Source organism: Sorex fumeus, unplaced genomic scaffold (assembly GCF_029834395.1).
Source record: "Sorex fumeus unplaced genomic scaffold, SorFum_2.1 ptg000098l, whole genome shotgun sequence".
NCBI lineage: Eukaryota > Metazoa > Chordata > Mammalia > Eulipotyphla > Soricidae > Sorex > Sorex fumeus.
This window is the reverse complement of record NW_026606155.1, coordinates 88,445,085-88,470,012: the sequence shown is the minus strand read 5'-3', so window position 1 is coordinate 88,470,012 and position 24,928 is coordinate 88,445,085. Positions and strand designations below refer to the sequence as shown.

At 41.8% G+C, this 24,928-nt stretch overlaps 1 protein-coding gene across 1 annotated transcript; it reads right to left on the bottom strand.

Annotated features, from left to right (window-relative positions):
• Positions 1-85: 85 nt before the first annotated feature.
• EIF3J (eukaryotic translation initiation factor 3 subunit J) lies at positions 86-24,928 on the bottom strand. Its single transcript, XM_056134055.1, has 8 exons — positions 24,775-24,928; positions 24,587-24,690; positions 12,838-12,892; positions 12,056-12,147; positions 9,089-9,203; positions 3,718-3,879; positions 1,484-1,557; positions 86-1,142 (listed from the first exon to the last, which is right to left on the bottom strand). Exons 1-8 carry the CDS (start codon positions 24,818-24,820, stop codon positions 1,011-1,013), a joined length of 780 nt encoding a protein of 259 aa, XP_055990030.1. The 5' UTR covers positions 24,821-24,928; the 3' UTR covers positions 86-1,010.

The following is a 24,928-nucleotide window of genomic DNA, read 5'->3' as shown; positions in this document are numbered from 1 at the left end:
GCTTTGTTAAGTCTATAGAGAACTCTAGTCCCAAGAGCGGTAGTCTACGTTTTCCAAAAATATCTCTTGGGAGTTAAAACAAAACTTTTGTCCTCACAATAGTGATTTTATTAAATTAGTTGCTTTATAAAACATTGCAGATGTCATAATTGTTAACATAACAATTTGTCAAACTGTAGTTAACCTGTGCAGTTTGCTGAGCATGTTTTATAAAGGAAAGAAAATGCCAAAACCCTGTTAAAGTTGTTTCATTGCAGCCTAGGAGAACAAAGGAAATTTGTTTCTTAGACACTTAAATGAGGCAAATAAAGGTAAGAGTTTCTCTCTGCCATCTGTATTGTCTGATAATCTAGAGTCTATGCAATCAAGAAATCCCAACAATTTATAACGCAGTAATGGAGAGGTTTACCTTCTTCTGCTTCAAAGTCGGAGGGTTTTGGTCATTTAATAAGTATCAAACTAGTGCTTTTCAGCGCTGTATCTTCACTGATAGTCTTCTTCACAATGTATTTTTAATATCCTCACACTCAATTTTAAGACAAAGCAATTTTAATACTAGGTGCACACCACATGCCCTTGCTGCAAACTGCTTTTCTTGACAAGTTATGAAGTAGTTCAAGGAGGTATGGTTAAGGCTGTATTACTGAATGGTGCTGGTAAATACTACACAAGTTGTTTTTTTTTCTCCCACTTGCAACCTTTTGTTTCCAATTTAGCGACTGCTGCTATGGGATCCAATAGCAACAATGACAACATTATTAGGTTGTTTTTTTTTTTAAACTATGATTTTGTAGCAACCGAGGCTCCCAATTTTAACCCCTTGGCAGCAAGATCCAAGTTCCCTCATATGCACATTAGCACCTAAGTGTTGTCAAGGGGTTAAATAACCAGCACAAAAGATACTGCACTTCTGATTGTAGCATTTGGCAGAACTGAAAGGAAAGGAAGTTGTGCTACATGTTGAAGGGATTGTGGGCAACAGAAAGAAGACACCAGAAGAAGATAAAATGTCACATGAAGTCTTCATAATCTTGTACATATCCTCCATCATAACCACCATAATCTGCCAGATCGTCTTTCATGGTGGCCTTTAGTCCTCCTCCAGGCACGACACCTTTCTTCTTCTTTTTGGCTTTGCTTTGCTAAAGGTGAAAGATTTCATTCGTGAGACCATCCACAGTAAGTAGTCATCTTATCTGGTACAGCAATCCCCAAAGAGACAGCAAAGCCTCTGGTCCTAAAAACTTTCTAAGGGTAAGGATAAAGCCCAGGCTGCAATTCAAAGCACTTTCTATTAATTCAGTAAAGAAGATGATGGGTATGTCTTAACCAAAAAGCATAGTAATGATACTCATGCTCTTTGTCTATTCCATTGTAAGTGGTATAGGTGAACTACTTGAATTCTAGATTCTTACTAGAATTGTTCAGAACATTCATGCCCACACCCTGATGTCATAACATTTCTCCCATAGTCTGATCTTACCTTTTCTTGCTTCTGTTTTTCACTGCAAAGTACAGTCAATGAATTGGTAATCTTTTTCAAGTCATCAATTTCCACTATTAAAAAAAAAAAAGAGCAAACCACTTATTTTTATAAACATTTTGGGAGAATGACAAAGGAAATTGTAAATTATTACATAAAGTGTTAAGAGAAATCTAGTTTGTCTATTAACATTGAAATTAGTGTTTCCTGTTTAACATAGTAAAATAATCATTAAAGTGGGAAACACACTGACAAAAATCTAGCCTTAAAATGACCTGTAGGCCGTCCCCCACGCCCCACCAAGGTCGCCAGCTGCCCCCCACGAGCGGCTCTCCGGCACGGCCACGGCCCCGGAGGCACAAGGACTTAGCACAGAGAACCAGCCGCTTGGAGCAGAAAAGCAAATGGACTTGTGTTGATCCGCGCCACCAAGCCTGCCCGGAGGGGGAAGGGCGTTGACCAGCCCGCCTGCTCCTCTCTGGAAAGAAAGATGGCGGCCACACGGGAGCCTTGTGGAAAGCGGGTTTGAGCCGGGCTCGGGGGAGCGGCGGGGACCTCATGGGAAGGGGGGCTTTGTGGGCCGTCCCCCACGCCCCACCAAGGTCGCCAGCTGCCCCCCACGAGCGGCTCTCCGGCACGGCCACGACTCCAGGGCACAGAAACCAATCTCTTAACTAGCTAACTTTTAATAGAAATTCTTCCAGGGTCAATAAGTAAAATAGCAGAAATTCAAAACCGCGCGGCCGCTATTGCGGCCGCGCGACCTCATTTTATTCTTAAACCAAGTTGTAGAAAGCAAATCATTTCACAACGCTGTTTCAGCATGTCTGATTGGGGGGGGGGGGTGGGTCGTAAGCTCTAAACAATAGTTGTGCATCTTCTATCGAAATAATCTATCTAGTCAAAGTAGATAGAGTATTAACTAGAACTCATCTGCCTCACAAGAATTGGGAGGGGTGGGAGGTGGGGGTCTATTGGGGTTCGGGGTTAAAAATGAGTATTGGTAAAGGGAAATGTGTTCGGTATCTACATGACTGAGACCTAAACCCGAAAGCTCTGTAACTTTTCCCACAGTGATTCAATAAATAAATAAATTATATAAAAAAAAAAAAAAAAAAAAAAATGACCTGTAACCACAAAAATATAATTGTGCAAAGAGAAAGTGGACCACAATTCTGCCTACCATCCTTCCTTACTCAAGTATAACCAAGAGAAAGACAGCTATGCCCCACCCATAAGACATTCTTGTTGCTCAGTGAGAAACTGCTGGATAAACATTTAGTAATAATAAACGCTTAAACCTACAAGGTAAAACTCTTCAAATAGGAATCTTAAGAAACCCCCAGTGGGGGACACTCCTAAGCAACTTAGGATATGGCTGTAAACAACAGTATCAAGTTTAGGACTAGAGAGATAGCTCTGCAGGTAAGACGCTTGTCTTGCATACACTTGGCATCCCATACGGTCCCAAAAAGCACATGCGGGTGTGGCCCCAAAAGAACCTCTAAATGTTGTATTAAAGTTCTGTTTGGACAGAATACATACACAATAAACATAGTACATGGATAAACTACCAACTATGGATAAAATCACAAATTCAGAATCCCAATTTAGTAATTTCTCAAGACCCCAAAAATTCTCTTCTCAATCTTAAAAACAGCAAATACTAGCAAAACCAGTTCCTTCCACATTACTGCTGTACCACCCTTAGCCATCACTTCCACACACCCTGTTCCTTTTAGGGCAGGATACCACACCCAGGGAGCCAGCTCTACTGACTGGTTTGCACCCAGTCAGGTTTCCTTTTGTACATAGACATGTGCTGTAAATCTCATTCACCTCTAAGATCCAGTACACCCAGGCATCCTTTTCCCTAAGGCACTTCCTATTCCCTTTAAAGATAAAATTATCCAGTATTTTCTCTAGTTGCTATGCCAGCAAGCCTAGATGTAGCTTCTGGAAGTCATAAGAAAAACAGAATGTAGCCGCAAAAGCAAGATTGCTTAGAGGTCAGACAGGGTAGGGCACCTGCCTTGCACATTCTGGAGCACAGCCATGAGTGGCCCAAAAAAGTAAAACCACTCATTTTCTATTTACAAACCTGCTTATATTTAATAAAAGTTTATATACAAAAATAAGAAAACAGACTCCTGCACCTATATAAGAGCATCCAAAAGATTACTAAACACCATCCTCCTGAATAACCCCTAAGGGCTGAGATTATAATTACTTACATGAAATGCACACATCTCGAACTAAGGCTTCCAAAAAACTGGCATAATATAGTGACTTTTCATATTGTGTAATTTTATCCTTTAGTAACTTTCCAAACTCTGTGAAGTCATCTCTTGAAGATGGATTCATAGCATCTATTCCATAGACTGTATTATTAACACCTGTAGGAGAGAGAGAGCACTGAGAAGATCAGAAAGATTTCAAGTTTATTAATGAATACGCTACTGAATATCCCTATTTCATTTCAAAGAAGTATTTCTTAATCTAGGTTCTCTGAAGCCCTTAGAATTTGGGGGGAAGTGAATTTGATGAGAAAAATACATTTCCATTTTATTTTTTAACCTTTAATCTAGTATCAGTTAAGTATTAGCAAAACCTGTTACCAATGACACTTTTATATCAGATTACTATTGCTGTAAATACTGAAGTACTCCCCATAAATGCTATTATTATTCTCCCAAAAGATTAAAATCAATTTTCATTTTCTTATGCTTGTTAGATATTTACGAATCCACGAAGCACCTAAAATCAGGGGTACAGTTTGTTCTTCATATATGAAAACTTCAGTTTGATCCCTCGTTCCACACACACACACACACACACACACACACACACACACACACACACAGTCCTGATTACTAAATATTTTATATCATTTCTGATAACAGCTTTTCCTTTTAGGTCAAATTAATATTTTTTAAAAAATTTTTATTAGTGAGACATCATGAGATACAGTTGGATTTCAATTATACAATGATCAAATACCCATCCCTCCACCAGTGCCCTTTTTCCACCACCACGGGTCCCAGTATCCTTCCCACCCCCCAACCCCCACCATCCCATTCTGCCTCTGTGGCAGGGCATTCCCTTTTGTTCTCTCTCTCCTTTTGGGTGTTGTGGTTTGCAAAAGAGGCATTGAGTGGCAATCATGTTTGGTCTATAGTCTACTTTCAGCATGCTTCTCCCATCCTGAGAGGATCCTCCCAACACTCTTTATTTGGTGCTCTCTTCTCCCCTAGCATGTGTGGCTGGCCTCCAAGCCATGGAGCAAACCTCCTGGTACTAATCTCGTCCACTCTTGGGTGTTAGTCTCCTATTCTGTTACTTTATGTTCCCCAGATGAATGCAATCTTTCTATGTCTGTCCCTCTCTTTCTGACTCATTTCATTTAACATGATACTTTCCATGTAGTACCACTTGTATGTAAATTTCATGACTTCATCTTTTCTAACAGCTACATAGTACTCCATTGTGTAGATGTACCAAACTTTCTTTAACCAGTCATCTGTTCTGGGACACTCAGGTTTTTTCCAGATTCTGGCTATTGTAAAGAGTGCTGCAATGAACAAACAAGTGCAGATGTTACTTCGACTATACTTTTTTGCCTCTCTGGGATATATTCTCAGAAGTGGTATTGCTGGGTCAAATGGGGGCTCAATTTCTAATTTTTTGAGAATCATCCATACTGTTTTCCAAAAGGGCTGAACCAGTCGGCATTCCCACCAGCAGTGAAGGAGGGTCCCTTTCTCGCCACATTAGGTCAAATTAATTTAATAAATTAATTTAAACTAATATGTTGAGAGAAGTGGCCATTAGGTCAAATTAATTTAATAAACTAAGATGTTGAGAGAAGTGGCCCACCCGAATGCCAAAGGAGTGAAGACTATCCTACAAAATGATTTGCTCAAGAAAAAACTGCAGTTTAATGAGAAATGAGGAAAAACCCTAAACCAAAACAGTTTGTGTAAAGCATTCTGCTTATTCCTGAAGCTAAAGAAAACTGAAACTGAAACATGTCTTAAATCCCAATAGAAAACCGCATCTGGCCAGGAACCTAAACTACTCCAGATCCTCCTAGTTTCAGATGAATTAGTTATTAACAATATCACTATATCACTGTCCTGTTGTTCATCCGTTTGCTCGAGCAGGCCCAGTAACATAGTGAGACTTGTTACTGTGTTTGGCATATTGAATACGTCACGGGTAGCTTGCCAGGCTTTGCCATGCGGGCGAAATACTCTCAGTAGCTTGCTGGGCTCTCTGAGAGGGGCGGAGGAATCGAACTCGGATGGGCCATGTTGGCTGCGTGCAAGGCAAACGCCCTACCCGCTGTGCTATGGCTCCAGCCCATTTTTTTTTCCCTCCCGTTGTTCATCGATTTTGCTCGAGCGGGCCCAGTAACATCTCCATTGGAGACTTTGTTGTTACTAAGTCTGGCATATCAAATACGTCACGGGTGGCTTGCCAGGCTCTGCCGTGTGGGCGAGATACTCTCGGTAGCTTGCCCGGCTCTCCGAGAAGGGCGGAGGAATCGAACTCAGGTCAGCCATGTTGGCTGCGTGCAGGGCAAACGCCCTACCGCTGTGCTATCGCTCCAGCCCATTAACAATATAAATTATTCAAATGACTTGTCTCAATCTAAAGCACTTAAGATTTTATGGGTATCCTATTTACCCCGTCTTGAATAAACATCTGCAGCTTATAACACCCTATGGAGACACAGAAGAATAGCAGAGTGTCATGTGCAATCAGATGAGGACAGTTGAGGCAAAATAAGCAGACAGCAATATACAAGGTAGTCATTGCAACTCTTTTTCTTCTTTTTAAAATCATTTATTTTTTTTTGGGGGGGGGTCACACCCAGCGATGCTCAGGGGTTAATCCTGGCTCTGCATTCAAGAATTACTCCTGGCGGTGCTTGGGGGGCTATATGAGATGCCAGGGATAGAACCCAGGTCGACCTTGTGCAAGGCAAATGCCCTACCCACTCTCCTATCGCTCCGGCCCCAGTCACTGCAACTCTTGATTGCTCAAAGCCCACTGAAGATTAAGTCTTATAAAAAATAATATATTAATGTAAAGGAAAGTGATCACTAGTGTCTACTTCATCCACTTAAAAGAGCAAAGATGTGGGATTGGAGAGATGGTATGGTGGTGGATAAGATGCTTGGCCTTGCATACAGCCAAACCAGGTTTGATCTCCAGCATCCCCAAGCCCCACCAGGAGTGATCCCTGAACATCACTGGGTGTGACCTACAGAATAACATTGGTTTGTACTTTCTCCCTTCCCACAGGGAGCTTTAAGGTTTATTGGGTTACACCCATCACAGTGCTCCAGTCACTCCCATTTATCTGTGTTTATCTGTAAACTCTTCTCTGTGCTCTTCTCCCCAACCAGTTAATCACCTTTTCCCCCTAATCAGATTCTGTTAGCTAGTAAGATCAGATCCTTCTAAGGACACTGAACTTGTAAGTTATGTCTTTTACATAGTTTACTTTAAAGCAGTATCTTTCTGTATGCACACAGGAAGAAAGTTAACGGGCCAGGCCAAAGCGCCACGATACTCAACTATAAGCTGAGGGCATGATGATGGACAAATGCTGTCATGATCCAAAAGTAATGACAAGACTCAGACCCTGCTGGGGTTAGGAAGACTAACCTGGCCTGAGGACTGCAGTCTGGAATATAGAGAGAGCTGTCCTAAGGAAGAACCAAATTCTAAGTTTATATCTCTTACTGTGCTCATACAAAACGACATTGCTAGAAATATTAGAAGTAGATTTACTACAACTATCTAAGTGGATTACTAACTGAGGAAAGAACAGACGTGGGGGCTGGAGCGAGCACAGAGGATAGGCTGTTTGCCTTGCAAGCGGCCAACCAGGGTTTGATTCCCAGCATCCCATATGGCTTCCTGAGCATCATCAGGAGTAATTCCTGAGTGCAGAGCCAGGAGTAGCCCCTGTGCATCGCTGTGCATGAACCAAAAGGGAAAAAAATAAAAAACCACACCCTCTTTGGGATCCCACCCTTGAGTACTCCTTGAGCATTTGAGCGGATCTCCTAGTAATCTGGAGTAATCTCTTTACATGAGATTTTTATCCTTGAGTTAATCTCCTGGAGGAGTGGTCTTACTTCTCATTGTTGATTTGTTAATGTTCAACCCATCTTTGTGTCACCACCTATGTGATTGCTATATGACTGTAAGAGTGGAGGCGCAGAGTCAGATCCAGAAGCTGGAAGGAGTGTGAGGGGGGTGCAAGAAGAATGAAGGGGGCTCGGGCTCGAGAGAGAAGCAGAAGGGGAGTGGAGATTGGAATAAACTACAATTGATACCGACCAGCCTGGCCCTCGTTCCTTCCTTCGCCTACCTATTGCAGGCAGTCTCCCGGGGAAAGCGGCCCGAGACCACCAAACGCAGGCGGCAAGAAAGATAAGAGTGCTGCCACCTTTTGAAAACACACAGTCTTGACCCAAAGCTGAAAAATGGAGGGATGACACAAAGATGGGGCTGGAGCTTTAACAGCAAATAAGGCAATTTTCCTGTGCATAACTGACCAGGTTCACTCCCAGGTACCAAACAAGAGCCAACCAGGAGTGATCCCTAAGTGCAGAACCATGGGTAAACCCTAAGCATAGCCATTCTCTTAGTTTATCTTTTAATGTGATATTGACCCTCGCTCTAGAACACTGATATTTAAGTATTTAACAGATCCAGAATGTAGATCACACACTAAGCAGAGTCATAGATAAGGCACACAGAAATGGAAGCTCTCTTACACACAGCATGATGAAGGCAAAGAAGAATAACAAAAATTACAGTGGCCACAAGAATGCACTGCCACAGAAGAATGCATGCCTCCACAGGACAGACCAGTATTCTACTGAGTCTTATCTGACTAAAGACAAAGGTTCATCCCATAGGGGCTAGAGTGGTAGCACAGCAGGTAGGGCATTTGCCTTGCATGCTGTTGACCCAGGTTTGATTCCCAGCATCCCATATGGTCCCCCCAGCACCACCAGGAGCAGCCCCTGTGCATTGCCCGGGTGTAACCCAAAAAGCAAAAAAAAAAAAAAAAAAAAAAAAAAAAAAAAAAAAAAGTTCATCCTTCAGGCCAATATTTCAGTCTCAAAGCTACAGAAATACAGAACTATTTTATCCAAATTTATCCAGGGGCTGGAGAATAGCACAGAGGGTAGGGTGTTTGCCTTGCACACGGTTGACCCGGATTTGATTTCCAGCATCCCATATAGTCCCCTGAGCACCACCAAGGGTAATTCCTGACTGCAAAGCCAGGAGTAACCCCTGTACATCGCCGGGTATGACCCAAAAAACAACAAAAAATTTTATCTAAATTTCATCCAGCAGATATGAAACAGCAATATACTTTTGATGCAAAAACATTCAAAATTTTGAACATGTATCACACTCAACCTGAGTAATAAAATCTCAAAATATCAAGATAAAAACTGCCTCTAACATTATGTTTCTTCAAATAAAAAAAAAGTTTTGGAACTTGCATAATAAAAATTTCCATAGCTTTCACTTGCAATTTAAGTATTGTAACTGCAATCATCCTCCACTTACCAAAGGTTTCTTTTGCTAATTCAAGGTCTGACTCTTCTTGTAATTTCTTTAGCCGCAGTTTATCTGCTAATTGTTCTTCTGGTGTTAGCACTTTAGATTCTTCAGGTTCTTCTAACTAACAAAACAGAAATTGATTTTAAAAGGGCTGGGATTATGATGGATCCAGATGTCTGTACTGTTAAGGTTTTTCTTTCTAAGCGCATATAAGCAAAACCTATAAAATGATTACTACTTCAGGCATTCTTCAAAATATTTCAGATGTTTATCCCAGCATTATAGGGCAAAAAACAACTGAGACAGAGATGTTAAGTAAACTGCCCATTGTAATATATGGTTACCACAGTCGGTCCTTCGGACAAGAGACTTTTTTTACTGTCATTTTTTTTTGACAATGCAAGGGATCAAGCCTAGGTCTCATGCATATGAGGCATGCACTTTACTAAAACACATCCTTGGCCCTCAGGGCTGACTTTTTCCTCCTCTCTCCCAAAATGGGTTCAATTCTACAACCATTAAAAAAAAAAAGTGAGATTATCAACAGGTGAAAACAGCACTGTCAGATACTGCTACCATGACTGTAGGACAACTTGGTAATACAACAATTATGCACATAAATATTTAAACAAAGATATTCGCTGAAATATTATATATAATTTCAAATAACCTAATGTTCAACAAGATAATCGTTGAAGTATGCTATAACCATACGACAATACTACGTAGACATAAAAAGTACACTGTGTGTGTGGGGGGTGGTGGTGGTTGGAGAGATAGTACAGGGATTAAGATGCTTGCCAGTGACCTTGGATCAATTCCAGGCTCCACGTATGCTCCCCTGAACTTAGAGCCAGGAAAAGCCCCTGAGATCCAGAATATGGCCCCTGGTCCCACAAACTAAACCAAAAAATCCAAAATTTTTCCTCAAAGAATCATTTGATTCTTTTCTGAGTTACACCTGGTGGTTCTTGGGGGACCATATGGGGTGCTGGGGATATAACCCTCAGGCCAAAAACAAAAAAAGTGCCCTGACCACAGTACTCTCTCTCCAGCCCCCATACCCGACTTCCTGCCTTCAGTGTAGCCCCAAAACAGCTGGAACGGCCTCCACAATAATAGTGACACTTTCCCACAAAGCACTGTGTCTGAGTAAAACAATGAATTTAGAAAATTCTGTAAGTTCATATTTATTTAAATAAGGGGAAAAAATCCCTCATTTCACCATTTAAAATGACTGCATCTCCTTCTATGAAAACTGTGAAAACTGATAACAAACCTAAGCTTTCTATTTTGTCCTAGTACAAACCATTTCCAAAATAACCAAAACGCAAAAAAGGAAAATTAAACAAAAAGAAAAGTTAATAAAACATCGAAGAGAACCTTGCAACAGTGGTGGAGGGATACTGACACTTTGCTGGTGCGGATGGTTGAAGTAGATTGCCAAATATAAAACAATAAAATGGAAATTGCTGTAAGAAAATAAAATGCCACCTGATGTCAGCTGGGTGTGGCCCTGGTGCTCCCTGGAACTACTGTTTAGACCCTAACACAGAATTGCTGCCAAGCTGTCCTAAGTATTGCTGGGAATGGCCAGCCCTCTCCTATTCTCCTCATTCCCCTCAGTTATTCACCGAGTATTAGAAGTTCAAGAACTGCTTTTTTTTTAAAACCAAGTAGGAAATCATATGAGAAAACTAGACGGGAGAGTGACTTAGGCCACACTGGAGGGTGCTTGGGGGAATCTGGGATCAGTCGCAGCACCCTGACCCTCTACTAGCTCTCCAGCCCCCAAAATACATTTCCTTTCTTCTAGGTGTTTAAAGGTTAAGTGCATAATATTTATCTACTTGGTTATATTTTTTATAAATCATGAGAACAGATAAAACAAACAGCGGAAATACTGACATTTGTTAAGATTTAAGAAATGTGCATCATTGCTCATTATGTCATTTTCTCTACTTATATGGTTGAAATTTTCCTCAAAAAGGGAATGATCTCTATGATCTTATATAGAAATATATCTATAAAAGGAGAAACTGTAAGAAGAATATATTAGGTGCTTAAACGACTGTATTAAAGGGTATGGCATTTGCCCTGCACACAGCTGACTTGGGTTTGATCCCTGACATCTCATATGGTCCCCTGAACCCACCAAGAGTGATCTAGGTCTATGACCCACAAGAGTGATCTAGGTCTATGACCCACCTGAGCATAGACCTAGGAGTAAGCCCTGAGCACCACTGGGTGTGGCCCAAAAACTTTAAAAAAGAAAGAAGAACAGGGAAGGAAACCAGTATTTACTTAGGAAGTACAGTATTTCTGAGGGGTTGGAGCAACAGCACAGTGGGTAGGGTGTTTGCCTTGCATGTGGCCAACCCGGGTTCGATTCCCAGTATCCCACATGGTCTAATGAGCACTGCCAGGGGTAATTCCTGAGTGCAGAGCCAGGAGTAACCCTGCATCACCAGATGTAACCCAAAAAAGCAAAACAGAAAAAAAAAAGTATGGTTTTTCTGAGAGGAAGAGAAACAAGATAAATGGGTGAAGATTTAGAGTTTTTCTGATTATTGCTTTGAAATGGTAAAGATATTTTGAAATGATAAAGGCATTTATTAAAAAAAAGTTCGACTAATCCAATATCCTTGATCTTGCTTCAAATAACCAAGAACAAAGTATATGCATAGAAACAGTAACATTTTGAAAATCATCCAGAATGCAACATACAAAAAGGGGCAGATACAACCAGAAAAACTGAAGGCATTGACAAAAATTATAGACTGTGATCATTGTACTTTTGTAACTTTTCCAATTTTGTGAAAAATCAAAAGGCACTCTAATATATAAAGCTGTGGTTTATGCATTAAATTTGAATAAATGGAGGATTCACTTATTTTTGTGGTGTCCATTCAGAGTCCTCAAACTGCTCGGTAATATTTGCTGCCTGTTACCACTAGTGAAAATAGTACTTACCCTCTTTTTAATTTCTTCTTGCCGTTTCTTTTGTTGTCGTTCTTTCTCTTTTATTTTCTCGGCTATTTTTTTCTTTTCTGAAATTTTTACTTCTAAAAGTAATGTTTTAAGTTACAGTGAATATTTTTTAATTTATCAATGAAACAGACATAATATTTATATACACTTCAAGAGACAAACCTCTCTCCCAGTTCCCAATTTCATAGAGTAATTTCCTGGCCAGTAAGAAGGTAACTTTCCCATTACCCTCTCTAATCTAGAACCCCTGAAACTCAATCCAATTAGTTCTCTTCTTCATTTAGTCAAACTCCTTTTAGAAGGATTAAGATCATTCAACTATGAGGCCCCACCCTCTACTTTCTCCTAACATTAGCATATAATATCTCACATGTTATCTGAACTTCCCACCTTACTGATAATTGTAGGGTTTTTTTTGGGGGAAGCAGCAGGATTTCTGGTGTTGTGGAGGGAGACTCCTCAATGGTTCTGAGACCACCAAAGTTATACCTGGTGGTGCTTGGGAGGCTATGTGGTACCAGGGACTGAACCCAGGGCCTTTTGCATCCCAAGCAAGCAATCTTGCCCTTTCAGTCACCTCCCAGCCCTAATCTGATTATTTTTTGATGGGCTAGAGACAATGCAGGGAGAAAAGAATAAAGTAGGAATGGAAAAATTATTCTAAATATCAAAACGTTCAATTCTGTGTGCATTTTATTCTCAACATAAGCACCAGTTACTCACCAAGACATGAAGCCAAATAAGGAGTAGCCCTAATGGCTCACCTGGTTTTACTTCGGCCTCCTCCTTTTTTTCCTCCTCTTCATCATCCCAGTTATCCTAAAGAAAAGCACTTCCATTAATATTTCTTTCAGGTTTACTTCTCTATGTGAACTTTAGTACCAACTTATTCACTTCACAGAAACAAGCTTATTGACATTTTGAGGGAGTACATAAAATTTACAAATTAATGTGGGCAAAAGCATCATCTTTAAAATACTGAACTGTGGGCTGCAGCGACAGAACAGCGGGTAGGCCATTTAACTTGCACACGGCCCACCCATGTTTGATTCCCATCCCAGATGGTCAGGGTCAAATTCAGTTGGCCTATAAGTCAAGTGCCCCCACCTGCTATACTATTGTTCTGACCCCCCAGCAAGGAACTTTCTCATAGAGCATGTATAACTTCATTTCCCCTTTCCAACTGCCATTCCCATTGAAATCCTGGATCCATTTAGTTCCCCTTTTTTTTGGGGGGGGGGGAGAGGGATGATGAGAGGGTCACACCCAGCAGTACTCTTGGGACCATATACAATATCAGGGATCAAACTGGGTTCTGATGCATACAAGGTAAGGATATTGCCTTTTGGACTAACTCTTCAACACTCTACTTCCACCCTGTCATACACACACTTTTTGTTTTGTTTTGGGTCACACTCAGTAGTGCCCAGAATTCACTCACCCTTGGTGGTGCTAAGGAACAATGCTGCTGTGCTGGGTATAGAACTAGGGTTGGTTGCATGGAAAGCATAATCCTTAAATCCTGTACTGTATATCCGGACTTCAATTTCTGCTTTCTATCCTATCTCATAGTTTACTGTCTCTTCATGAACCAGTATTATACTATTTTAATTCATAGACATGTATATTTTCATGGTCCCTCCTTGTACGTTTTGCACTGTTTAACTGGCCATTCTTGTATATTTGTTCTTACATATGAATTTTCCAACTCCATAAAATCTCCCTTTCGCCTCCCCACCCCCATCTCTCTCTCTTGCTCGTTCTTTAGTTAACACCTGGCAGTGCTTAGGTTTTACTTCTGCCTCTGCACTTGGATCAATCCTAGTGGTGCTCTGGGGACCATATAGGTGCTGGGGAACAAACCTAGATTGGCCATGTACAAGGCAGCACCTTACCTAACACTGTACTATCTCTCTGGCCTCTCTAATGATTTAATAGTCTGAATATTAATGAGAAACCAAGGATTGATCAAAAGTATCATGGAACCCATTCTCAAACTTCAGCAGGACACTCTGACATAGATTTTATATTGCTGTTTTCAAATGCTTTATAGTCTATCTCTAATTGAGTGAAATACAAACCAATTATCAAACAAAAAACTTTTGAGGGGGCCATACCCAGTGTTGCTCATAGGTTATTCCTTGCAGGCTCGGGACCATATGCGTTGCCGAAGACTGAACCCAGACTGGTAGAGTACAAGGCAAGCACCCTACCTATTGTACTATAGCTCTAGCCCAATCAATTTTTGTAAAGGCTCTAAAAAATTTAGATAGTTTAGGTTTAATAGGGATGGACAGTCTTGTAATTAAATAGGACTTTAATCTATATTGTCTCTGCAACCACCAGAAACACAATAAGCCACCTGAAGTTGAGCCACAAAATGGCAGATGCAAAGCAGGAGGCTCTGATGCTACTTGAAGGGATAGAGACTAACTAATGTGTCATAACTATAACATCAAGCTTCTAGATTTCACAAGATAGATCATAAACCTGGATCAGTTTACATATACAAGCCAACAAAGCCTTGACTCCTAATAAAAATCTCCAAGCCCACGAAGAATTCTGAAGAAAAAAAAAAAACAGAAAAAAAAAACAAGGAAGGCTACCTGGGGTCTGCAAGCAGAATGGGAAGAATTCTGTACAGAAGTAAACATTTTCATAATCATCCTACATCCTGTTATTTTTATCCCAGTTAACTGACATGAGTAAGAAGTCAAAAATCAAATGTAACCTTGATAGTTTACTTAAGTGTTATGTCAATACACTATAGAACAAAAGGAAAAGAGCTAAAACTAAGTTAACTACAGGCATTATTTTGTTGTTTTATTCTTCGCAAGACAAAGGAAATCTCAATATGTGAGTGATAGGCAGTTTGGGCAGTCTTTCAGGTAGGAGGAATATTTGCTTCCATCCAGGAGGTAACCTCTACTCATAAACAGGGCTAAAATGGTAGCATTTATTGAGAGCGTTGATGCAGCAACAGAGTTATGTTCACAGGAGTCCTATAAATAAGGTGATGTCCCCATTTTACACACAAGCTATACTGCAATCTATGAATAACTTCTTCAGTGAAGGAGACTGTTCTGAATGAAACAAAGTTCATTTTGTTCTTAAATGAGTTTTTAAAATACCACTAAGGGCAGAGAAATAGTACAGGAAGCAGCTAAGGCACTTGCCTTGCACGCAGCAGCCAGCCCTGGTTTGATTCCCTGGCACTATATATGGTCCCCAAGCCCTACAAGAAGTGATTCCTGGGCAAAGTCAGAAGTTCTAAGCACAAGTAGGTATGAATCCTCAAAAAAACATTACAGTGTAGGAGGTCTAAAGTGATAGCACTGGGAATAAGGTGCTTGCAACTCTTACCCTGAATTCTGCAAGGAATGATCCCTGAGCACAACCAGGTATGGCTCAATCTCTTGCCCTCCAAACAAACAACATCATACAGGGCCCGGAGAACTGTATGGGAGTGAAGGTACTTGCCCTGCATACGGCTGACCTGGTTTGATCCCTGGCAATGCACAGGCCCTCCAGCACTATGAAGAGTACCAATCTGGGAGTAGCCCCCTAAGGCCTCCAGACAGGCGTCTTAATTCCCTATTTTAAATGTTAATTTAAGATGTTTGTCTGTGAATTTATGTTCAATTTATCTGAATTTATTATCAGTATTTACAAAGCCCTTGTGTCTTTTTTTCCACATGACTTCTCACTTGAGTCCTGAAGTGTAAGAAGTCTCTCCTCATCAAAATGTGTTCTCTCAATTATAGTATTTGTTTTTGGGCCACACATGGCAACGCACAGGGCTTATTCCTGGCTTCCACTCAGGAATTTTGGCTGGCTCAGGGGCCCATATGGGATAGGATGCTGGAGACTCAACCTGGGTCAGCAGTGTGCAAGGCAAGTGCCCCTCCCTTACCCCCCCCCCCCCATACACACTAGGCCACTGCAATTTTTTCTGGCCCCTCCTTAACAAAATCAGAATGCAACAAAGGAACAATTTTGTTCATCAATGCTAATGTTCCTCAGTTCCCTTTTTCCATTAAATATTACCACCACCTCATCCATACTCTTGCTCCCTCAGCATCTCTCTCAACTCTCTGGTTCACCTCTTTTTCTGATTTCCCTAGCATAAACCTTATCCCAAAGAGTCAATTTTAACTGTCCCATCAATGTAGACATAAGGCTATGTTGAAATTCAACACAAAAAAAAATTTTTAGAAGTGGCGTTTCTATCAGCAAATCCTGGGCATGTCACTGATTTCTCAGTTCATAAAAAAACAAAACAAAACAATGGAAGGTACATCTTGGGGCCAGAGAGACATCACTTGCCCTGTGTGCAACCAACCTGGGTATTCCATAAGGTTACCCGAGCCTAGCCAGAAGTGATCCCTGAGTGCAGAGCCAGGAGTAAGTCCTGAGCACTGCGGGGTGTGACTCCTCCAGCCCTCCTCACCACAAAGGTAAATTTTGTCTGCTACCATCACCTCAGAAATGCCTCAAAAAAGCCTACACTGAAGGTGCTACCATACCAGGGTAAGTCCCTAGAGAATTACACAGATGTCAGCAGAGACAAGTCACACTTCCCAACAAATGTAATTACAAAAGTAGAAGATCAGGCTAGGTAGCATTCCCCAGGAACTTCAAGCTTTGTTTTCTTTTCTTCCTTTTTTTTTTTGTCTTTTTGGGTCACACCCAGTGATGCTCAGGAGTTATTTCTGGCTCTGCACTTAGTAATTATTCCTGGCAGTGCTTGGGGGGCCATATGGGATGCCAGGGACCAAACCCGAGTCTACCAAAAGCAAGGCAAACAAACACCCTAACTCTACCCACAGTACTAATGCTCTGGCCTGACAAGCTTTGTTTTCTTAGTTATAAATTTGCAAGTGCCCAAAAAAGTAAATGCCAGAGGCAAGGGGTGAAAAGATAGCACAGCTAGTAAGGGGCTTGCCTTGCATGTGGTCAACCAGGATTCAACCGCCAGCACCCCATATGGTCCCCATGCCCTCCTAGGAGTGATTCTGAACACAGAGCCAGGAGTAAGCCCCAAACAGGGGCAGGTGTGTCCCAGAAACAAACAATAAAAAGAATGGCCAAATCGGTTCAATCTTCTGTACCTGTTTTACGGTTGTTCTTTCTCTTTCCTACCAGGGTTCAACCCTGGGCCTAATAGAAGTAAATACTATGTCTCTCAGCTACACCCCCCAGTACTACAATTTTGTAAACACTACGCCTTAAGGAGCCAGAGAGATGATACAAATGTTAAAGCATTTGCCTTGCACCCTACTGACCCTGGTTCAAATGCCCATCCAGCACCTAATACCGTTCCTTGAGCTTCATTAGGGGTCACTCCTACACACAGAGCCAGGAGTAACTCTTGAGCACCACCAGAAGTGATCCAAACTACCCACTTAAAAAAAAAAAACAACCCAGAAGGGCTTTGTAAATATTGACAATAAATTCAGATAAAATGAACATAAGTTCACAGACAAATGTCTTAAATTAAGATTTAAAATAGGGAGCTAAGGGGCAGGGTTAAGTACAGTGGTTAAGGTGCTTGCTATACACACTGGATTTTATCTGGACCATACATATGGTCCCCAAAACACTGCCAGGAGTAGTTCCCCAGAGCAGAACCAGGAGCAAGTCCTGAGCACTGCCGGGTGCGGCCCAAAACAAAAAAACAAAAAAATGAAACTGGGAGTAAGTCTATATTTATTAAACCCTTAAAGGTTACTCGAGTAACCTTTAAAAAGTCTACTTTTTTTTTTTTACCAATATCTAATTAAATTCCTTGTCCAATTATTTACAGCCTATAAACCCTCCAACTATAATGCAATTTATCTCCAAAGAATCACACAGGCTGCTTCCATAAAAAGGCTAGCGTCCTTAAAAGCTATTTTAAAACTATTAATTTATCTATCCTGTTTTATTATCGAGCCGGGTTCGATTCCTCCACCCCTCTCAAAGAGCCCAGCAAGCTACCAAGAGTATTTCGCCCGCACGGCAAAGCCTGGCAAGCTACCCGTGATGTATTCAATATGCCAAACACAGTAACAGTTGTCACAATGGAGACATTATTGGGCCCGCTCGAGCAAATCGATGAACAACGGGAGGAAAGTGACAGTGACATCCTGTTTTATAAATACACACTGACAATCACTTGAGCCATTTCTCTGGGAGATGAATATTTTTCAAGTTTATACCTTGCGTCTCAACTGAACATGACTAAGAGTTGAGAGGAAAAAAATAGAAATTTACAATCCTGCTTTCTTCTTCTAATCATGCAGCCAGTAGTGGGCTGGTCTGTCAGTTTTATAATGTACAACTGTAGAATGTCACATGCAATGAGAACATAGGGCTGAAAATGGTTTCCAATTAAGCAAGATATATTTATAGATCATCAAACAGAAGTAGCTTTTACAAAGTAGCAAAATTCTTCTGCCCCGTAGACCACTAACTTAAATATATCCTGTGCTCCCTTTTCTCTAAATATCTTGATTTAAATAAACTGTACCAACCTGCTCCAAGAAGCCTCAGAAGTCACTACAGCTCATGGCAAGACTAGACTTCCCAGCAAAGTTTTCAAAAGAAGCACAAATGTTATTCCATCACGTCATAAGTATTCTCGTTTTTGGAAGTAAAGGTACATGCCTCTTTATATTCTACTTCATTTAATTCACTAACTAAATTTATTTATTTATTGATTTTTTTTTGGGGGGGGGGTCACACCCGGCGATGCACACGGGTTACTCCTGGCAGTGCTAGGGCGCCATATGGGATGCTGGGAATCGAACCTGGGTTGGCCGCGTGCAAGGCAAACGTCCTACCTACTGTGCTATCACTCTAGCCCCATTAACTAAATTTTAATATACTACTATGTATGTAAGGCTCAGCATTTGGCTGAATTATACCTCAATGCCTGTTTCATATTTCAGAACCATTTAAAGAATTCTACTTTATACTGGGCCAACTTGGGTTCAATCTCTGGCATCCCATATGGTCCTCCGAGCACTACCAGGAATGATTCCTGTGTGCAGCGCCAGGACTAATCTCTCAGCATTGTTGGGTGTGCACCCCCCTGCCCCCCTGCCACACATACACTCAAAAAAGAATTCTACTTTAAATTCTGAACTAAGCACAACTAACATCAAGATTCTGAACACTAAGGCCAAAGTGATAGTACCGGGGTTAAGGTACTTGCCTTGCATGTAGTCAACCCTGGCTCAATTAACAGTATGGCACAAGATCCCATGTACAGAGCCAGCAGTCAGCCCTAAGTACTGTCAAATCGTGACAACACCCCCATGCCCCAAATACTGAACACTAAAAGAGTGGCTTATTTTCAATGACTCCCACATGACAGATACATTAAATACTTTTCAATAATAAATATGCTTTTAAACTAACTTAGTAGTTTACAGAAATTATCAAAGGCATTAAACAGATTTTATTCAAAATAATTTATCTAGGGAAGAGACCACTGAGGTATATAGAAGAAATGAATGATCATGGGTTTACTAACCTTTTCTATATGTGCACATTGGAAATTCTTCATAAGTGAAGTTATATGTAGGGATGGGGCCAGGGAGATAGTACAGTGGGTAAGGCTTTTGCTTAGCACAAAGCCAACCCGGGTTCAATCCCCGGCATCCCATATGGTCCCCTGAGCATGGCCTGGAGTAATTCCTGAGTGCAAAGGAGTAACCCCCGAGCATCGCTGGTGTGGTTCCAAAACAGCAAAAATGTTATACACGGGAGATGGCTAGATGGGCTGGAGTGCATGCAGGAGTGCCATGTTCGATTCCCAGCACTGCATGGCCCTCCTCCGATCATGGAAGTAATTCCCAAGCACCACTGGATATGGTCCAAAAATCAAGAATAAAGTTTCATCTTCAAGATACCTAGTTCCTCACAAAATACCCACCTTCCAAAGTACTTCCTAATAATCTCTCAGTTCTGTGATAAATTATATACTCTATTTGAGAAATGCTGTATCCAATGCTATAAAAAAATGTCCTTTTACTTTAGTGAAGGCGGAGTAGCATAGGGGTTGTTAAGGTGCTGGCCTTACATGCAGATGGTCCTGGTGTGATCCACTACACTAGATGAGGTCCCCTGAGCACAGACAAATAGCAAGGTGTGGCCCCCAAATAAAAATATCCTTACACTGGTAGATTTAAACTACTAACTGGGATGACATTCTAACAGAAAGGTAAATGGGTCATGAGATAGGCAGTTTTAAACTAAGCCAGTTTTCTAAGATCTTCTATTATTGGTGAGTTTGTATGGGGGGGTGGGGAGGGGGTGAGGGATTGAGCTACACCCAGTATTTTTCAGGGGCTATTTTTGGCTCTGTGTTTAAGAATAAATCTGGGACCCAAACTGGAATTGACTGCAAGAAGAGCAAGTGCCTTACTTTCCCGTACTATTTTTCCAGTCCTCCAAGACCGCTCTTATGTTTTGCTTTTTTGGGCCACATTTGGTAGGGCTCAGGGCTTATTCCTGGCTCTGTACTCAAGGTATTTGATCGTGGTATGACCGAGATCCAAGCACAAAAATTTGTAAATCTACAACTGTACCTCATGGTGTTTCACTAATAAAAAAGAAAAAAAAAATGTTGCAAGGATCACTCCCGGCAGGGCTCAGAGCAACATATGTGGTGCTGGGATCAAAACCCACATCAGCTGTAGTATTATTGCTTCACCTTGCCCCAAGATCTTTTAAAAATAATATATAATGTCATATATGAAAGATCTTGAATGTTTGAGCCTGAAGTTTTCTCAAAACAAAGTTTACCTTTGAATAAATCAAACTTCTAATTTGTTCTAATGAAATACTGGGAGACTAGTAAAAAGGAGTAAAAGCTGTAATGCCCTTCATTGCCTTTTAGTCAACACAGCCTACGCACCATTCCAGCAATGGGAAAAAAAGTCCAGTGACACATGCCAACTGAATAGTTCTCCCACTGCTTCCGTGTATCCAATCATAGGAAAAGAAAAATGAAATCTGTGACAGGAAAATGTGCCCCCTTATTGGGACTGGAGCAATAGCACAGCGAGTAGGGCGTTTGCCTTGCACAAGGCCAACCCTGGTTCGATTCCCAGCATCCCATATGGTTCCCTGAGCACCGCCAGGGGTGATTCCTGAGTGCAGAGCCAGGAGTAACCCTGTGCATCGCTGGGTGTGACCCAAAAAGAGAAAAAAAAAAGTGCCGCCTTATTAATTAGGCAGAAAGATAGTCATTTATCTATACAAATATTAACAATTTTACCATTTCATCTAAATTAACTTCTACCACTGCCAGACAGCTATTTAAAAAAGAGCTAAATTCCATCCATTTTGCCTACTGAAAAACAGTTACCATTAGAGCAAATGTTGGTTAACAGAGACCCCACTTTCCCTTTTATTTCTCAGGATATGACATACAGATGACATAAAATCTATTTATATGGGTAGAGGGGAGCAGGGACACAATATGGTGGTGCTCAGTGGATACTCCTAGCTGTGCTTGGGGACCACATGTAGGCAAGACAGGGAAAAAACTCAGGTCAGCCACAAGCAAGGTAAGAGAGTTTAACTCCTTTACCATCTCACTTACTCACATTATAGAAGCTGACTTAAATAAGAACTTACTCTTTCTCTACGTTTTATTTTGGGGAGGGGTCCAGACGCGCCAATGCTCAATGCTCAGGAATTGTATCTGGTGTTGCTCAGAAAACCATATGGGATGCTGCGCTGGGGAAAGAAATCAGGTTGGGCACATGTAACCCAGTGCCTTACCTGCTGTGCTATTCTCCAGCTCCCTTTCTACATACTTAACTTTTTTTTAACTTTAAAAAAAATGTAAAAATTGTATAATTTAAGGACTATGATTATTTCACTTCAGGCAAACTAAGACTTATTTGTATTTCCTTGCAAAAGGAGTAAGTACTAATATATTAGAATTCAGCAATCTGTTATTACCTTCATTTAAAGTGACACAATTCATTGAAAGTGATGCAATTCAACTCTTGACTAGTAACTTCTCAGTAAGTCAGAACTTGTTTGATAACCATGAAATTCACAACAAATAGTCACTGAGGATAAGTTACTCCTATGTTTATTAGAAAATCACAACATGTGGGGCTGGAGAGATAGTACAGCGAGTAAGAAACTCACCTTGTCCACAGACAACCCAAGTTTGATTTCTGACACCACACAGATCCCTTGAGCATTGCCAGGAGTGACTCTAAACACTGAGCCAGGAGTAAGCCTTAAGCATTTCTGGGTGTGCACCACCGACCCCTCCACCGCAATGATTCTAATAACCCAGGGTTTGTCTGATTTAAAGCCCAGGAATCAAAATACTAAAGACACTTTATCTTGGGAATCCTGGAGAAATGTACATTCCAACTCAGATATAAAATGAAAAAGTTCTATTTTTTCTTCTCCAATATCAATTTCTAAGTTGTAAAAGAAATAGGGGGGGGGGGGGCTGAAGGGATAGCACAGCAGGTAGGGCATTGGCCTTGCACACAGCCGACCCGGTTTCGATTCCCAGCATCCGGTATGGTCCCTTGAGCACCGCCAGGAATGATTCCTGAGTACTGAGCCAGGAGTAATACCTGAACACTGCCAGGTGTGACCCAAAAAGCAAAAAAAAAAAAAAAAAAAAAAAAATATGGGACCAGGCAGATACATAAGAAGTATCAGTTTGATCCTTGGCACCACATGGTGCCCATAGCACTACCAGGAACAACAAATTTCTGTATGCTTTCCAAAAACAAAAAATAATACCTGTAAACAATTTTATAAAAAAAATTCTGCATACATATATCAAATCCATTAAAGTATATTTCTGAAGAAAAATTAAGTGGCTAAAAACCAGATATGGCTTCTATATAATTGGTGTGTAAATGGAAACTAAATTTTAAAAATTAATGCTGCACTGAGGGACTGGACAGTATAATAGTTATGGCTCTAAGCACCTTGAAAAGCTCCAAAATGAATTCCAAATGATCAGATTGTATTTATCAGGACTGAAACTCATTTATCCAATAAGCTCAAAAGGCTACTTCATTATCAAACAATGGTTTATTTAAAATTTAGTTTTTTGGTACTTTCTTGATCTACCTTTCTTTCTCATGTTAACTTATTCCCAATTACTGTTGCATCCCTACAGAGAAAAAGCGAAAAGACAAATCTGAGTTAACAGTCTCAAACAGAAAAATCTACAAGGTAGGAAGACAACTAATTTCTTGCAGTGAGACTGATAACACAATCTACTTCCATGGCTAGTTCACACTTAAATGACATATCTAAGTACCCTCTCAATAGTGTTTAACACTCATTTGTTAACCACAATTTGTAAAACTCCCATTATCTCTGAACCGAGACTTGCATAAACTGAACAACCACCTCTGACAAGGTAATAAGTTCCTAAGTATTTAACTTAAACTTTTTCAACCGAAGCATAATTTGTAGGGTTCTCAGTATGTGCTTAAGTGTAGAAAGGAAAGCAAACATCCACTAAGAGAATCAAGGCCACGAAAAGATCAAACAAACAAAACTTTCCAGCCCCTAAACTTCCCAAATATTTAAAATATCCGAGAACTTTACTAAAAAGGATCTTAACACTCTGGGCTTGAGACTTTTGTTGCTATTTCCACCCACTGCAATAGTTACAGTGTCATAAAACCCACGATGAACCCCCTGAAGTTTTCATAAACAAATGACTCCGGAGAACATGGTTCAGAACAACACGGCATAGAAAAAAATAAAAATAAAAATACTGGCACCTGCTCCAAGTACCAAAATTTCAGTATTTCCTTAGGGGCAGATCCTGTATAGTCAAATCATTCGGTCAACCCTCCACTTCTTAGGTCGTTGGAGGGACACCCAAATTTTCTGATCTCTAGAAAATCATCTCAGCTCTCAGTTCATTCTCTAGCCACGGGGTGGGGGCAGGGAGGCTAAAAGTTATTTCACTTTACTGTTTCTATGTCTTGCGCGTAAGAAAAAGAAAAGGGTGGCATTAAACCACTGACACACCACGCACCTAACCTCTGAACAAAGTCTACAAAAGGGGACATGCGGAATATAATTTCATGACCGACCCTGGTGGAAATCGGAGGCCGCCAGCGCAGTGGACTGCAGCGCCTTCTTCCATATGGGAAAACCATGGGCGCAACGCCCAAGTTCCCCCGCCCGGGTCTCATCCGGGCCAGTAGCTTCCGTACCGCGAAGTTCGCACGTGGGCCGGCCCGGTCCCCGCTGTCACCTCCCGTCGCCTGTCGGCGTGCGAACCACGCCGGGGCGCGGACCCTCAGACCAGGGTCGGGACCCGGGCCGCTTCCGCCCTCGCCTAGGAAGTCCGAAAGGCCACGCTGCGCAAGTCCGCCGCAGACGGCCCGGGAGCACCCCGGGCCCAAACGCTTCCGTCCGGACCGCCGCCCGCAGGCTCGGGCGGCGCCCCAGGGCCCAGAGTCCGCCGGCCGCCCGCCGCCCGCCGCCGCGCCGAGTCCGGCCCGCACCCACCTTGACGTCTTCATCCTCGTCCTCGCCTTCCCAGCGGTCCCCGCCGGCGGTGCCGCCGCCCCCCACCTTCCGCACCGGGTCTTCCACCGTGAACGTGTCCGCGTCTACGGAAGAGAGCGAGCCGCATTAGTGCCTGCCGCGGGACGGGGCCGCGGCAGCCGGGCCCAGCCCCCGGAGCTTCTCCTCACCCCAGGAGTCGGAGTCCCCCGCCGCCGCCGCCGCGGCCGCCGCCATCTCGAGCCGGGAGTGAGCGCGCGAGGCGAGGAGGAGCGCGGAGTTAGCGCGGCGGAGGTGAGTCACCGGGTTTGCTCTCGTTGGCCGGCGCGGGGCAGGCTGGGACCG

What these genes read in the sequence shown, in the direction of transcription:
- EIF3J (XM_056134055.1), bottom strand. Translation starts at nt 24,820, where the DNA reads ATGGCGGCGGCCGCGGCGGCGGCGGCGGGGGACTCCGACTCCTGGG. An exon ending in ACGAGGATGAAGACGTCAAG is followed by an intron (nt 12,893 to 24,586) that starts GTGGGTGCGGGC and finishes GCTTTTCTTTAG; the next exon opens with GATAACTGGGATGATGAAGA. An exon ending in AAGAAGAAATTAAAAAGAGG is followed by an intron (nt 9,204 to 12,055) that starts GTAAGTACTATT and finishes CTGTTTTGTTAG; the next exon opens with TTAGAAGAACCTGAAGAATC.